Source organism: Numida meleagris, chromosome 4 (assembly GCF_002078875.1).
Source record: "Numida meleagris isolate 19003 breed g44 Domestic line chromosome 4, NumMel1.0, whole genome shotgun sequence".
Classification (NCBI taxonomy): Eukaryota; Metazoa; Chordata; class Aves; order Galliformes; family Numididae; genus Numida; species Numida meleagris.
Window position 1 is genome coordinate 16011595 of NC_034412.1, and position 17360 is coordinate 16028954.

The 17360-nt window shown below is 37.3% G+C and overlaps 1 protein-coding gene across 2 annotated transcripts in view; it reads left to right on the plus strand.

Annotated features, from left to right (window-relative positions):
• CUL3 (cullin 3) overlaps window positions 1-17360 on the plus strand; it is a 55738-nt gene that overhangs the window by 25078 nt on the left and 13300 nt on the right. For both annotated transcript variants that reach the window (XM_021396984.1, XM_021396982.1), the window contains 6 exons: window positions 3443-3556; window positions 10450-10610; window positions 11796-11910; window positions 12489-12717; window positions 14237-14382; window positions 17150-17326. In XM_021396984.1, coding sequence (XP_021252659.1) covers window positions 3443-3556; window positions 10450-10610; window positions 11796-11910; window positions 12489-12717; window positions 14237-14382; window positions 17150-17326 — 942 coding nt within the window. The remainder of the gene's footprint in view (window positions 1-3442; window positions 3557-10449; window positions 10611-11795; window positions 11911-12488; window positions 12718-14236; window positions 14383-17149; window positions 17327-17360) is intronic.

Consider the following 17360-nt stretch of genomic DNA (forward strand, 5'->3'; position numbering starts at 1 on the left):
GAGATTCTTGGGATATTCTTGATGTTATAACTAGACAGCAGGTGTAAACAGCAACAGGCTTGGCTTTTGTAGCAACTTGAAGGACAGTTTTCCAAATCTTTCTGCATCTGAAAATAAACTGAGGGAGAGTGTCATTGGGAAGCTTCACAGAGAGACTTAGAGTAGCTTTGTGTTTGCAGCACCCATTCCTGGATTTATGACACATTTTCAGAAAGCCTGGCATAGTGTAGCAGAGGTGGTGCAGGTGTGAGAGCTCCTGTGCCTGCCTGGAAGCAAGTCCTCCTTGCAGCCTGAGCACCCTGTTATGGTACCAGCCGGTGTGTAAATTGGTATTGGCTTAATGCAGCAGGATTACGGTCATGGATGTGTGCGATTATAAGGGCACGGACCTGTGACGGTCTTCTGTATACTTGGGTAGAACTGATCAGTCCCTATGCTGACTATCCATGCTTCTGAACTAATTGTGCTTTTAGCTTTTCTTTGGTGTTTTGCTAGTGTGATTCATCTACTAAATGTTATGTTTCCAGGTTTTCTTCATATTTATTAGGGAATTGAAAGCAGCCATGACGAGGTTCTTTCTCTTGTTCTTGGAAATTGAGCTCACACTCTACAAATGTGGCTGGGGAAGTTCACAATGTGTATTTATATTTTAGCTAAAAGCTATACAGATTGAATGACAACAGCACACACCTTTGGGAGACCAAAGGCCAAGTGACAGTCACTGCTGGAAGAAGCGAGGCAGGCAGCAGCAGCAGCTGTGTGTTGTACCAGAACGCTGTGTTTTCCAAAAGCCAGGAGGGGAGCCTGGTTAAGGTCTGTGGTGTAGGAGCTGGAACATTTCAGAAAGCTCTGAACAACCTGTGGGCATACCTACATTCAGCCACTGTTAACGAGGCTGAATGTTACTCGGGTAAGCTTCTGCAGCTTCTGGAGAAGAGGCCGTAGTGTGTGGATGGTATGTGATGCTGTGGATTTGGTTTGCCCGTGGAAGTTGTTGGATACATATTAGCAGACTGCATTATTTTAGTTACACTGCTTTTGCCTGGTAAATTTATTAAGTTTGAATGACAGAATGATGTCTGTCAGGTGGTTACAGTTGAAGTTGTTGCAGCTTGTGGCTGCTTGTTACCTGTGTTTTGCTTTCCTGTTTGAATTGACAATAAATTCTTACTAGCACCCAAGTATAAATGCAAATGTATAAATGTAAAAATACACATTTTTTTTTTGAAGGATGGAGTACTACAGGATACATTTACTGCGGGTTGGTGTGTAGGGAGTGAACGAAAGGCAGCTTATTCTACATGAACACACAAGTTAGGGACATAATATCCCATGCCTATGCGATGTGAACTAACTATCCTCAATCAGCAAGAGTTCTGGGGACATGTGCAGTGTGATGCTGGTCCTGTTTCTCAGGTTGGAACAGTCCAATAGAAGAATATTTTTGGCCTTGTTACAAGGGCAGGAAAAATAGGAACAGGAATCGAGAGAGGATTCAGGGAAAGACTAATTGACTTGGCTATTATAAAAATGCATAGGAAGTTACAGTTTTCCCAACCATGTTTGCACTTGGGCCTTCAGAGGAAAGAAGAGCAAAGCTGAAGCCTTCTAGGTGAAGTGTATTTAAGATGCTGGCTGTAGCGTTTCCTGATCATGGCAAAAATAATAATAATAATAATAAAAAAAAAACTACTCTCCTTAGGTGCTATGTGGTGGTTTTCCTTGTAGCTACTAGGGAAAGTGGAATGTGTGTTGGTGGATCAGATCAGAAACCAACTAGAGCATTTTTGGACTCTCAACTGGAGAGGTATCTTAGCCTCTGAGCATGCCTCTTGTGTAAGGCATAGGACACTGAATGTGACATGAAGCACAGCTGTGGGGTATTTTGTTTTGTACTGCAGCGTGACATGGAAGAAGATGTACCATGATGCTGCCTTAAGCTGCTTTGGGAGAGTGCGGACAGCGCAGGTGCACTAGCAGACTTTCCCCTGCTGTTGAGAAAAAGAAATGAGGTGTATTTGCAATGCAGTCCCTTCAGTGTGCAGAGAACGGTAGCATTTGGTCTAATTTCCTAGTAAACTAGTTGCATTTTGAAGTGGGAGAACCAAAGAAACTACTGCTATCCAGTACAGCAAAGAAATGTTCCCAGTTTTGCTAATGTTTAGAACGAGGTCTCATTTCACAATTAGCAGTCTTCAAATTGTCTGTTTAGAAGGTGGCAGCTTGTAAAATCTTGTGGCAGTTTTATAAAGCCTTGATTTACTGAACCGTTAACATGTTTTTTAGGTACAAATTTAAGCATACTTTTCACTTCCTCTTCTTACCACCATCACTATGCATAACTGCACAAAAATCCAGCTGCAAAGATAGGGTTTTGCTGGGCTGTATGAACTTGAAGCTCTACCCCATCTGCACTTGGCAGCCTTGATGGTTATTCTCATCATCTTTGCAAACATGCCTAGTGATCTGTGTGCTGCTTCTAATATTATTTATTGCCTACTTAGCCTGTTGACTTTCCTCTTTTGGAAATAGGGTTGGAAAAGATTTATACAAATTTGTATTAAAATTCAAGATTTTATGTCATCATTACAAGCAGTACTGGAATTGTTTTATCTGTCCTCTATGGATGGTGTGTATAGATTATTTGCCAGAAGCCAACTTTAACTAAACGTCTGTCTTTTTGTCCTTTCATGAGTACGAGTGGTGTTGGTATTTTTTTCCGTGATAGATACTGTTGGTTTTTTTTAAGTCAGGTTCCTTACAAAAGAGGGGGGAAAAATGAGGAATAAGTTTGTTTGTTTTCCATTTCTTCAGGTTTCTCTTCTACAGAAGATTTAAGCTTGAGCACTGTAATACATGGCTACTTCATGCAAATCAAAATGCAAAACCAGATGTTCTTTTTGATTAGTGGGGAGTACTGGTGTCAGAAATAAAGTCTGAAGTTGATGGGACGAACGAATTAACTAGAAACGGGATTAATAAAAGCTGACTTTCTTTTGTTCTCTTAAGCCTTGTTGTTAGTGGTTATGCATTATTAGTAGAGGAGTCTGGTCTTGACTGTGTGAAAGTCTCCTTTCAGAACTGTTACTTGCTGCAACTGTCGCAGCTACTGTTCTACCTGAGCTTATTTCTGTTTGTAACATGTATCAGTGCTCTCTAATATTGGGAAATGACTTATGCTACAGTGTTTCAATTACTATCGTATGGAATTGAACCTTATTTGCTCTTGTTTTCAGCTTGGTTTTTTCATACCTGTTTAAAGCCTTGTTTTTCTACTGAAATTATATACGGGGTCAGCAGCTAGGAAAAGTATGAGCATGTCTGTAATATTTGAAGTTCGGAGAAGAGCGAATATTTTTTTGTGAAGCAAAGCTTGTTAAGATTTAAATGATGTGGGGGAATCTGACTTGATTTTATGACAATATGTCCTTTTCTCCTTTAGGTGCGAGAAGATGTATTAAACTCCCTGAATAACAACTTTTTACAAACACTAAACCAAGCGTGGAATGATCATCAAACAGCAATGGTGATGATTAGAGACATTCTGATGTATATGGTGGGTATTCTGCTTTTTCACGTTTAATTTGATGTCTGGTTGTTTTTTGACGACTGTAAGCAATTGAACTGGGGGGGGTGAAAGGCAAGGTATGCTTAACAGTCATCTTCTTTTGAATTTGTATGTACATGGCACCAATATTACAGTTATTTGACAAATTAAAACTAGGTTCTTTTTTTTCCAGTTATTAGGAAAATGCATCAAAAACTGGCTGAATCTTGTGGTTCTTAAGTTACTTTATTCACCTAGTGGTAGTTTCTTACTGTAGAAAGCATGATGGTGCAGACCCTGCACAAACTCCTGGTGTAGTTAGTTGTTCTTTAAACTTCATTGTTTAGAGGATGTCTGTGCTTAGGTACAACTGGTGTCCTTCAGTAAGTGTTGAATTCAAATTGAATGTTTTCCTCTTCATGCAGAGGTAGGTCTAAGATTACAAAGTATGAGTAGATAAACATATATTTAGTTAGATATTAGTAATTTTGTAAGAAAAAAATGAATTTCTAACCTGAGAGCTAGCAGAAATGCCTGTTTTTGGAGACAGAGGGCCTTATGTTTTTGTCTGGATCATATTGTGCTTTAGATAGTACACTTATATTTAAATTCCCAGAGTAGTGGGCATACATAGTTTTTAGCCCAGAGCTTAACTTGAGAAGTGAAAATGATACATATTGAGAGACTGTTTTTAGTGTAAAATCTGTTACTCCACATATCATGCTAAAACTAGTATTATATGTAATATTGGTCAGTGAAGGATAAGATAATGATATTTCTTCATTTTTTTTATTGTCAAGAAAGATGATTGACTGAGATTATACTGCATCTACTTAATAACCAAAGTTCATGCAGGAATTGAAGATACTATACTGTGAAACTGAACCTCTTTGGATTAGCTTTGATGAAATACTGTTCGTTAATAAGATACTAAAAGCTAAAGAATTATGAGTAACTATTGTAGCTACATAATTCAGTCATTTCCTTATGGTTTTACTGGCTATCCGTGTTCCTTTCTGTTGTTGTCACTGAGAATGGACATGGTATCTAAATGGTATCTAAATATCGAGTGCAGAATAAAATGCCTTCAGTGATGCTTTTATCTGTGTGCCTTATATTGGCAAAAGGAAGATTTGAAGATCATATCATGTTGAGAAGATGTGCTGTCTTCATTACGAGAAATGCTAGATTCTTTGCTAGTGAGGGACAAATACAAGTAGTTGCTGTTAAGCTGCATCTGGATAAATTCAAATAGAAAATCAGACAGAAATAGTATCCATAAGAATGGTTAATGGGTAATCAACCAAAACTAGTGATGAGTTTCCAGGAGCATTAGAAGATGGAATTCAGAGCTTTCCAGGGGAAGTTTAATTATGTCCTATTTCCTATTTCAGTGAAGGAAGTGCTGGATTCCATCAGATCTTTAGAATCATAGAATCTTTAAGGTTGCAAAAGACTTCTGAGATCATCTAGTTCAACTGCCAGTATTGCCCACTAATCTGTGTCCCTGAGTACTACATCTGCTCTCCCTGAGCAGCCTGTGCCAGTGCCTCTCTACTCTTTCTGAGAAGAAATTTTTCCTAATAGCCAACCTGAACATCCCCTGGCACAACTAAAGGCCATCACCTCTCGTCCTGTCACTGTTAGTAGGTAGCAAAGGCCAACCCCCACCTCATCACAACCTCTTTTCAGGGAGCTTAGAGAGCAGTGAGATCTCCCCTGAGCCTCCTCTTCTCCAGACTGAACATCGCAGTTCCCTGAGCTGCTTAACACTTGTGCTCCAGACCCTTCACAGCTCCATTGCCCTTCTCTGGACATGCTCCAGGTCCTCAATGTCTTTCTTGTAGTGAGGGGCCCAAAACTGAATACAGTAGTTGAGGTACAGCCTCAGAAGGGGACCTGAAGTACAAATTGGACTTTATTGGGTTGCTGAGGTTTTTTTTTAGATTCAGAACAGAATAGTAAACAAATCTGAATATCTTTGGAATATATAGCTAGCATGGAAGTACCTGTGGTGGCTATCATAGAGAAGTCTTTCCATGTGCTGTTTGAGTTCCTAATTATTTCAAGTGGATCTTCAGTTGAGGCTTCCCCTTGGCTAATTATTTGCCTCTCTATAGTGTTTTCTTTGTACAAAGATGAGAACCGAAGAAATGGGACAGATGCATCAACAGTAAAATAATTTTGTGGTATAAGAGTAAACAATAACTTTTTCTTTCTAAATGTTCCAAGGAACTTGTCAAGCTTTAAGAGCAGTGACGTGTGCTCGTTAAACATCTATAACATGATTTTATAATTATTAATTTAATCTTCATTAGAATAATCTAATGCAGGGAGCTCATGAAATGGACAGACTGGCCTTTTCTTTAAATTGAAGAAGCATGGAACATATTGTCATTAGAAAATACACACTTGGATACAAATTGAAGCATAAACGATGGTTTAAAATTGGACTACTCAAAGACTTGCAGTTTCATTTTTGTCATTAGAATAACTTGTTGAGTCAATGTAATTGTGTTCATTAGAGTAAGATTAAGAGCAGGAACATTCAAGTGTTATGTACTCCTTAAAAATGCTTAAAATAGCTGCTAGTACCATGGAGTTGTGAGCTGGAGGGGCATCTGTCAAAGATATCCCTTCGTGTTCTTAAGATAAAGAACTTCATAAAGTAAGGAATTATTTATTCTTCTGTGAGATTCATCTGAATGAAATTTAGTTTTGTAGTGACATGTCAGAAGAAGTTTATATATCTTTATTCATGCACAGTTAATATTATTTAAATAAAAATATTTGGTCATTAAAAAAAAAAATGCAAACCACTGTGTAAACTCAGTCACAAGCCACTGTTAATTGATGTGCTTGTGTTCTATCAGAAGTGCGTGCAACTATAGTATGCTTGTAAATAAGGGGTAACCCAGTCCTTCTCTTATTTTGTGGGCTGTCCCCATTGCTTATCTGTCAGTTTCAGGAAATGTAACAATTGTACCCAAGAAGCCACAGTTTGACATCAGTGAAAATACAACATTTAACAGTCTCTAATCTTATTCTACTAAATTCATGCTTCAGCTGAGTGATTGTACATCCTAATCTTAAGCTGTGTCTGTTTTAGTGCTGTTAATTTTCCAGCTTATTTTGAACCATTATGATCTAATTCAAAGCAAGTACTTTCCCATTACCTCTTTTTTTTCTGTTTAGATTTGCCACTTCTAAAATGAAAACGAGTTCCATAGGATCTGTTTAGAAAGGCATATATTTTGTATGATGCGGTTTATGCATTATTGTGGTAGTTATTTGTAGATTAGCATATTTGCAGTTTGAGGTTTCTGGCAGAAGTTCATTTCCATTTGAAACCTTAGGGCACTTCAAAGTTTGCATTGTGATTGTGTTTGAGGAAAAATCCGTAACTGTGTCTCTTTTGTCTGGTGAAAGTTTGCTTGGTTTCATATCTGTTCTACATCCTCTCCTTCTTGCTTAAAATTTTGCAACCTGAAATCGTACAGTGAAGGCAAATGTAGCTTTCTTGAGATATTTCAGTGCCAGCAATTGAATTTCAAGAATACGTAGCTCTGCTGCATTTTGGTAGTATGTGTGAACCGGGCTCTTCATTTTGGCTCTACTTAGGCTACAGTAATCAGTGCCAGAAAGATGTAACAGTGTAAATACTTGACGCTGTCTGCAGCAAGCAGAGAGGCACCAAAGTAGTGAAGTCATGGGTTAAGCAGCTTCTTCTCTGAGTGAAGTCATGTTCTAAGGCATGCTCAAGTAGTGGAGTAGTGTGTGTGTGTGTGGGTATATCTGAAATGCTGCCTCAGTTACGGCTGCGGTGTAGGTGAGCATGCCCACAGTTCTTGTTTAGCTGCTGTATGCAGCAGTAGCAGTGGAGATGTGTTTGTTTGGTGATCTCCATGTTACACAGTGTGAGTGCTCCTGGAACACTGTATGGAAAATGAACTGTACTGGGTTCTGTGTTGTCGCTTCTTCACTGTTTGTACTTGCTAAATATAAATTTCAGGTATATAAATGCAACAGTCACAGCCCTGGCTGTGCATGGGCATACACACAGAGCCAGCGCTGTCAGAAGCCATTGCTGTTCAAATGCTGCTGTGTGTTTTGAAGAGCGTTCCCCTCTCATCTGTGCAGCTCACAAAACCAGTGTCTTGTTTGAAGCCAGTGCTGCCTGGTTGGCCAGCCGAGTTTTGACCTCGGGGTGCAGGACTTTCCTTGCTCGTGGCTCGCATATGGGTTAGCAGGGAGAAGCGTTGGCTTTATCTTCACAACTTTCGTTAAAGATATTTGCTGTATGCTAGCATCTGAAGGCTGAACAGCCACCAGACAGAGTTGAAGCAAAATGTGGCTGTTGATAATGTGCAGAAGGTAACTTGTTTTAGCTGAGATCAGAATTATTCTGCAGCGTAAGCAGTGCTGTAACTTATGAATAATTGCTGTCTGAAACTCCACCCATGACTCCTGAGAGTTACTCTTACCTTTTAAGCACCTGCTACTTCTCCCCATGGGAAGGGATTGCTGTTGGGTAGCGAGTTGCCTTGTCAGTCAAACCTGTTCCCAGGTGAAGCTTCTTGGCTCCAAGATTAATTTTTTTTTGATGGTGAGGGGAGCTTCCAGTAAACAATAACAGGGATCTGGTACCGAGGGAGAGCTTATCGGCAATATTATGGGCACTAATGCTGCTGCTTTAGTTTGGGTGTTATAGTGTGGTCTGGCTTACTGAAGGGGAGGTTGCAGTTGCACTGAGAAGAGTTTCTAGTGCAGTTATTCCTTCATTTCATAATGGCAGTGTTAAACACTGCCTGCCACAACAGAAACCACACAGATGAGTCACAGCCATTGCTTTGATCCATTTTGATATTCTGCTGCCTGTGCTTCAGAGGCCTGAATGCTCTCTGGAATGAAATATCTATTCTTTTTTCCACAAGTTACATAGCATATTAGACACTTAATTTTCTTTCATCTCTTTAAAAAGTGTACTTATTGCAGAATCATGGTTACTTTTGTTCTTGATACAGTTGTGTAAATCAGAGTGAAATAAACTGTGTTGTTTCTAAACAACAGGAAGAAATGAAAAATAATAACATTCTAAGGATCTAGACCAACGTGGGTCACTAAATTGACTTTGTGATACCTAACGGAGTAGTGTTTTTGGTTTGAGGCAGAGTTCAGCTGGCTTCCTGGACCACAGAGGGTGTATGAACTAAGTGCTACCTGTCTGCAGGGCATTAGTGGGAAAAGGTTCTTGCATTGTGGAAACTGGTATTTCACTTTCCTGTACTAATCAGGAGACAGTCTGTTACGTAATTGCTATAGGAATAACTTTTCCATGTGTATTTGGCTGCTAAAATACTAAAGGTTGTGGAATCTGTTCCTTCTCATTTCTTCTAATTGTGGAACCTGTATAAATGTACGATTTTGCAATTTTTTCTATAGTCTGAATAATTATTTTAGAAGTAAGTCTAATTTTCTGTGTTTTGAATAATTTTATACCTAAATTCTGAGTGTAGTAAGGCGCTTAAAAAGGTAACTGATGGAACCAATGGGGAAATTAATCTTTATACTCCAGTTAAAACATTGCTCATCATCCTCTGTAGGACTTGATTTTTGTTGCTTTTGTTTTTTAGTTGTGTAAATTCTCAGAAAACCTTTTCACAATCCTATTTGTGAGTGTAGAACTTCTTAATTTTCATTATGAGCATCCTGAGGCTTAAGCAGTAGTAAAGCAATAGTAACAACTTGAACAAATACTTCGGAATAATGGATTATGTCCTAGCAAAAAATTGAAAAACAAACAAAAAAAAAAACCCAAAATGAATCAACAAAAAACATTATTGCTCTTTTCAGAAATAGTTTTTAAAAACTCACAACTTTTCTATTTGTTGTTTTAACGATTGTATCTACTAAAATACTACTATATAGATACACGTTTTCTGTCTCGTGGTGACTTTATTAATAGTCTTGCTTTTCTAGTGCACTGATGAGTTGGAGAAAGGAATAGAAGAGAGAGAGATCAATCAGAACTAAAGAAAATAGAAAAAAACGTTGAGCATTTTTGCAAATAGCAGTAAGAAAACTCTGGGTGTCTGCTCAGTAGTGTCTCAATGAACTGCATGGGGGTGTTTGTGCTGTGCAGACCTATAATGCCGTTCCGAGCATCAGCCTAGATTTGTAACTGTATGTAGTAGAGGGCTAGAGGATGGTCAGGCAGCTTGACCTGTCTCATAGATTGAGATTATGTAGGGAGATAGAACAATTGCTATGTTTAGTATAGTTTTATGCAACAAAGTTTCAAGATACTTGCTCAAGTTGAAAGGAAGTGAGCTTTCTAATAGTGGTCCAGCAGGAGCCCTTATGAACAATTTGCATTACCAGTTGATAAATCTTGACTGTAATTATTCTTATTTTGGCTTTACTTCTGTTCAGCTAATGATGCTATTTCAATAAGTTTCATTAAGTAATGAGGAGGAACTGTGAACTTGAGTGGTAGGATTATGAATGGGAGATAGGGAAAAATAACTTATTCTTTGAAGAGGAAAAAGGGGGTGGATGGAAGGGAATTGAGTAGATAAATAAAAAAAGTCTTTCAGATTGTGCTATGATTTTTCCAAGTATTTGGGGGCTCCCCTTCTCTCCAACTGAAAAAGTGTCAGGGGTGTGGATTTGTTCTTGCCTGGTTTAGTCATAAATGTTGTGCTTACAATCTTAAGTGATGTAGCCTTTCTATTAAATGAAGTTTTGGAAAACTGGACTGATTATGAGGTTATCTTAATGATGAGAAGAAGGAAGATTCATTTGATTATATCTGTACAGCACCAATATGACTAATCTGCATTTCTGAAAAACCTGGGGATGGTGAATTTAAAATGTTATTGCTTTGTATACCTTCATTGTAGGACCGTGTCTATGTGCAACAAAATAATGTGGAGAATGTCTACAATTTGGGTTTGATTATTTTTCGAGATCAAGTTGTACGCTATGGCTGTATTAGAGATCACTTACGGCAAACTCTGCTGGATATGATTGCGAGAGAAAGGAAAGGAGAGGTGGTAGACAGGTAAGATGTTTGTAAGTGACTGTTTTCTGTTGTAAATGATACTTACCAATTCGTGAGTGAATCACGAACATACACAACTAAATCATTACTTAAGCAAAAGTTTCTGCATAACATGGAAAAAAACCCACATTTTTTCTTTTTACTAAAACTGAAAATAATGGTAAATGGATAAGCTCATTAACACATTTTTAATATTAATCTTGAGATCCGTATTAAAGTTTTTGTTAAATGTCTCCATTACCACCTGCTGTCAGAGCATCTTATTATAAAGTAGAGGTTTGACAATTCTCTGCCCCTTGTTATCATCCTGCTCATCCTCTGTACTGAGACGTTGTTTAACTTTCCTCTACCTGCTTTGCTTGATTTTTGAAGACTTCTTTTTATTTTCCATTTCCCCTCCTGATGGTTTTAACTCATCTAGTTCTTGGTAGTTCGGTTGTCTCTGAGCTTTAAAATCTGTTCCTCATGTTCTCTTGCCATATTTGTGGAAGTAAAGTTTTGATAGCACACACTTCAGATGCTGCAGCTGAAGTAACTCGAAGTTTGCAAGTTTTTTTTATGTTTCTCCAGTTTCAGAACAGCTGTTGGGTGTGGAGATATGTAAACTTCATGCTACTTTGGCTGCAGTTCTGTAATTGGGATTGCCCAACACGCAGTTTATGAAGAGAAAAATACTTGCTGGCAACAGCTGTATATCGTCCTCTGCTGCCAGAAAGTAGAATTTTTTTCATAGATACAGTTCTTTTGTTTTTTAATTTTATCAACGTGTTTATGCTTAAAAAGATGCTTAAGTTGCGGATATGTTTTTATACTCTGCCTGGCACCTTCCATCTGTGCAATTGTCTTGAATTGTTTACTACTAATCTACACATGCAGTTTTCAGTTTTCATTGGTTATTTTCTTGTGTGCTGAAATATATTCCTGTTAATAGTTTTCGGAATTGCTAGGGCTTGAGATCTGCTTCCCTGTCATTATATTTAAAATATAAATGTTGTCAGCTCCTTAGTTTTGAACAGAAATGATCTTATTACTGTAATCTTCTGGAAAACCTTTCTTGCAGCAAACAGATGTAGGATAGACTTTTTATTAGTACATTTTAAGTTAAAATTTTCTGAGTTGTTATTCTGCTATGTACTCCCTATGTTATGGCGATTTCTCAAGTTGTTAACAACTTACTTTTGGCAGAGGCGCGATAAGAAACGCTTGCCAGATGTTAATGATTCTAGGTCTTGAAGGAAGATCAGTCTATGAAGAAGACTTTGAGGCTCCATTTTTGGAGATGTCTGCAGAATTTTTTCAGGTACAGCAGTTTTGTAATTACTGTATTTGGAATGCTTTTCTAGTTGCTTGGAATCGTGCGAGTTATTGGTACTTTAAGTAACTAGTATTTATTTGACAAGTATGTCAATCTGTTAAATGAAATAAGAAGCGTGACTAACTTTGAGGAAAAAGTAACACTAATTTCACAGAATTAGCATAATTTAAATGTAATGGTGAGCATTGTCATTCTCAAGAATAATGAGAAAACCGTAGATGCACGTAACTCAAATATGACACAAACTGCTGTTTGAGAAGAATTTGTTTTCTTTGGACCTGTGGCTAAAACTCTTGTTGGTCCCTGGCTATTAGGCTGGTTTAGTTAACTTTAGCATGAAAAATACTTCAATTCGTGTACCCTCATACGTGCATAACACAGTGAGTGAAATAGAACTTTTATTTTGTGTTAAGCATATATGTAAATCGTGGAGGTCTCGTTTGTTGGACATGCTGGGAGTGATTTAACTTGTTGATGAATGCTGATCTGAAATAACCAGTAATATTTCCTTTTTCCTCCTTAAAATACAAGAAGTCTAAAGTATTAATTTGTGTTAATCGCAGATGGAAAGTCAGAAATTTTTAGCTGAAAACAGTGCTTCTGTATATATAAAGAAAGTAGAAGCTAGAATTAATGAAGAAATAGAACGGGTGATGCACTGTCTGGATAAATCAACAGAAGAGCCAATTGTGAAAGTTGTTGAGAGGGAGCTTATTTCCAAGCATATGAAAACTATAGTGGAAATGGAGAACTCTGGGCTAGTTCATATGCTGAAAAATGGGAAGACAGAAGGTAAGACTGTATCATATGGGAGACAGAAATGCTTACCATACTGCTTATTGTTTATAAACATAGGATAAACTGAGCTTAACTTTTGTGTTCCTGTTTGACTTGCTTTTGCACATGTCTGAGAATGGTACTTTAGAGGCTTTGGAGAGCTTTTAGGACAGAAATTGTATATAGAACTTGTTTCTGTTTAGTACCAGATACAGTTACATTTTTTTTTGTATGCTAAGTATTCCTTAAGAATAAGTATTCATCTTCTGTACTGCTCTTGGTTACGTGCTCTCTGTGAGCCATTTCATTGCTTTTGTGCTTACAGCATGTAGCTTTTAAAATGCATCTCTGTTTTGTGGGGTTTTTCTTGGGGAGTGGCACAGTATTTTAAAGTGCTAGAGTAAATGACATTGAATTGCATGACTGGTTTTGGGGGAGAAGGATTTGTTGCAGGAAAAAGGTTGTCTGTTCTAAAGGATGAGAAACATACTCGTAAGTGGATGAAAAAGACGAACTTGGTTCGTTAAGGTTTTCTGTAATACACGTTACTGGGAGACAGCAACTGAACACAAGTTTTTATAGAAAGAGAACCTACACTTCTGAAACAGCGTAATGAAGAGTGATTGTAGTATCTATATTTAGAGATCAGTCTTTGTACTAAAGGATTGAGAATGGGAACAGACTCACTGCTTGGATTAATGGCTTTTGTTCCTTGAGGTAGCTTCACAATTACTAGGTGGTAGTCAGAGTGATAAAGTGAGCAAATTTCTAGCTGTAAGAAGAGAGAATTTCTGTATGGAAAGGCAATGTGATGGTACTATCCTTTTTTCTTTAATATCCAATTAAGATAGGCTTCAGGCTGAGAGGACAAGGATATTCAATAGTATTTACAACGTACAGGAATTAATGTATCTTTTATGGGCATTGGTTTGATTTAGTTGTGAAGATTTTACATAAGAGGTGTAAAAGAATTACTCTTCTTGAAAGCCGTATTTAAGCTAAGCTGGTTCTCATGATTTTAGATATGTGAAAGAAAGAAGTGGGAATTTATGTGGTTATTCCTTCAAGACAGTACAAATTAAACTCATGTTTTTACTGTTTTTTTTCTTTTGCTTTTAACAAGCATCTCACTAGTATTGTCTTATTTGTTTTAATATAACATTTGATTTTGGGATGGTAACCTTGGAAGATGCATTCTTAAATAGCATTAAAAAATTGATTTTAGTGAAGCTTAAAACAGAAGTCAGCTTTTGCTGGCCTGGTGATCAGCAGCACAAGATGATGTGCTATAGACAATTTCAACTAGAATAATTAAATACCACCTTTGTTTTTCATTTAATTTTCTGTGGCTGTTGTAGTCAGCATGTTCTTGGGGTGAAGAAAAGGGGGCAGAAGATTCCCTCCAGTGCCTAAGATGTTGCAGGAAGTTTTTTGTCACTTGAGTGAGTGAACTGTTCTGCTGTTTGTAGTCTTTTGCTGTGAAATGGATTAGTTACAGAGGGCATCATGCATAACATCTCATTCTTTTCTACAGACCTTGCTTGCATGTACAAGTTGTTTAGTCGTGTGCCAAACGGTCTGAAGACAATGTGCGAGTGCATGAGCTCGTACCTGAGAGAGCAAGGCAAAGCACTAGTTTCTGAAGAGGGAGAAGGAAAGAATCCAGTTGACTACATTCAGGTAGTTAAGTATTTTAAAGCTTTCTTTCCTTCATCTTTCATCCTTCATTTCCCATATTTTCCAGAGTAACATGATCTATATGAAGAACCTCTTAACACTGACTCAGAAGGGTTGATTATTAATAAGCTACATTTATACTTCTATTTAAAATGTACACATTTTTAATTTTGGAAATGTTTAGAACTCCTAAGTTGCTTGGGAAGTACAAGCTCATAATTAGTGGGTTTTTGGTATCTACTTCTATTAAAATATTCAAACCAGTTATATAAAACCTTGGATCTTTTTGGTTTATTGTAAATTATATTTGCCTCTGGATTGAATTTTATCCTAAGAAGCTCCTTAGCATCTATTTAATGTAATTTTGTGCAACGCTGGCTATTGATGTTTGAGATGAAATTTCATAGCAAGATTCTAATGGGTTTACAGCATTCACCTCACACTCACAGTTTAATTACTAGCTTCATTCTTGGTCTCCCTGAGAGACTTAACATTTCTGCGTATTAGAAGGTGTTTTGTTGTTCTCCATCTCACTAAGATGTTATGTAGCATTAATTTATCAAGGCCACAAAATGTGCTTCAGGAGTGTTGTCAGCTTCTTTTTCATCCCACTGTCTCTGAGCATATACCTTTAATTTGTTTTGGAGTTCATTGAAATTCAAGGAAATGTTTTATAGCTGAAAATGTTTCACACTTGGTAACAAATACACAAACATTTTGATAAATATGTTATTACGAATGTGTAGCTGCAGTCCTTTTGTCTGGACCTCAAAGGGAACGTTTAATGTTGTGTATCTATTATCTCTGCTACTTTGTTTGAAAACAACAAATTTGCCAGAACTGGTTACTATTACAAGAAGCCATTTGAGCATAGAAACATTTTTGATTGGATTGTGAGTTGTCTGGCAGTGCTGAAGCAAACTTCTTACCTAGTTGGGACAAGAATGATGATTCTCCAATGATTGCTAAAAAGAAGAGAATGCTGTTTGAACTTTCTTAGGTATAAAGATTCTGAGCTGTTGTATTTTTGTGGCAGTGTGATTTATTTTTTTAAAGAAAAAAATGGCAATTTGTAAAATAAATGTCTGAAGTAATTTTCACTCCTTTCAAATTCTGTTTGACCTGAAGGGAGTATCTTAAGAAACTGACCTGGGGAAAAGTTAAATACTTAATTATAAAGATGCTCTCAGTGTATCTTGCCACAAAGTTGAGTACCTGGTGAAGCTGAAGAAGACTTACAGCTGTGTTGCACGTGCTTTGGCAGAGCTCATCCACAGCCCAATTAGTATTTACCCCCATCTGTCTCATGAAGATGTCCTAAGAAGGAACTGATATTTGATTACTGCTAAACCTCTAAAAATGCTTATCCCCCCTTTAATGTGATGGAAGAAGAGAAAAGTCATGCTCATCTGAAACTTTCAAGAACTTAGACTAGTAAGAAGATAGACAGGGAAGCTATATTATACTATCAAGAAAAAAAAGTCTTCATAGTTCAATCCTGCTTCTGCAACATGACACTGCCAAACCCTCAGCATCACCGGTGACGTGATCGCAAGAGCATTGCCAGGGGGTTAAATTTAAAACTCCTTGAAATAATGGAAGGGTTGTTGAAATGCTGTTGTGATTTAAGGTACTAACAGTTTCTCCTGTTCGACACCAGGTTGTTCAGATGGTGTACTCCTGGAGAGGAGGCATAAGCTAACCTTGGTAAACAGAGAGAGATAGTGGGATTTACTTTGAATTTAAAATTTCTAATACGCATTAATTAGCCTGTCTAAAGACCATTCCCTTAAGTGAGATGGTGAGTTCCTAAGAAACATTACTACTTCCTTGAATAATTCTTGAATGGCTTCTTTAAGTAACCACAAATAAATAAATTCTTCAGAGATTTAGGACTTTAGGATCATTTAAGCTGAACGGATTGTATGGACAGTAGTTGTTCATGCTAAATTCAACTTTTTGCGTGAAATTCTTCTTCCCCCCCACCTTGAATGTATTACTTATATCTAAATCTCACATGTATCATATACGCTTAGCAAGGTGCTCCTGTGATTTTTATGATGCTTCCCCCTTCTACACTCAGTTGTTTTAACTTTGGGTATAGATGGTGCAACCCCTAAAAAATGATGGTAAAAATATGATGGTTTAGCTAAAATGAATGGTTCGTTTCAGGTCTGTGAACTCCACACTGTGATAACTGGAGGGCACTTACTTGTGTCTAGCTTTCACATGTTCACAGGGGTTCGTACAGAATAATAAGAAACATGCAACTAAAAAATGTAGAACATCTCTGGCTTGAAACTACAGGGGAAAAAAATAGTAAGATCTGTCCTCTTATTGTAGTGTGTTTTCGCTTTAAACTTGTTTAACAGCTCTGTGGATGCAGTTAATGGGTGCTTAGCCTGATCTCTCTGATATCCTGTATTTAGGAAGAGAAGAGATTTTGCCAACTTAATTTTACGTAAATAAGGCTTAATAATTCCAAAAATGCCTTCTTTCAGTTGACTTAAAATACTAAATTAGCCTATTCAACAAGAGTGATTAAAATACTTAACCTTTCAGTGGTCTATTACAGCAAGAGATTTAGGCAGCTATATACATTTACAAATAGAAATGAAATTTCACGTGCTTTCTAACAGTGCAGAATGTAGAGAGCACTGCAGAACCTCTGCTTGTAGATGTGGCCTTACTCTGCAACTTCATCTATTTCTGCTGCTTTTACAACTTAAAATTTCAAATCAGGACAAATGTTGATACTTTTTTTTTGAAGGGTTTACTGGACTTGAAGAGTAGGTTTGACCGCTTTCTTCAAGAATCTTTCAATAATGATCGACTCTTCAAACAGACTATTGCGGGTGACTTTGAATATTTCCTCAACCTCAACTCTAGGTCTCCAGAGTACCTCTCATTATTTATTGATGATAAACTGAAAAAAGGAGTCAAGGGAGTAAGTATAAATTAAATTAAAAGATCATACTGTG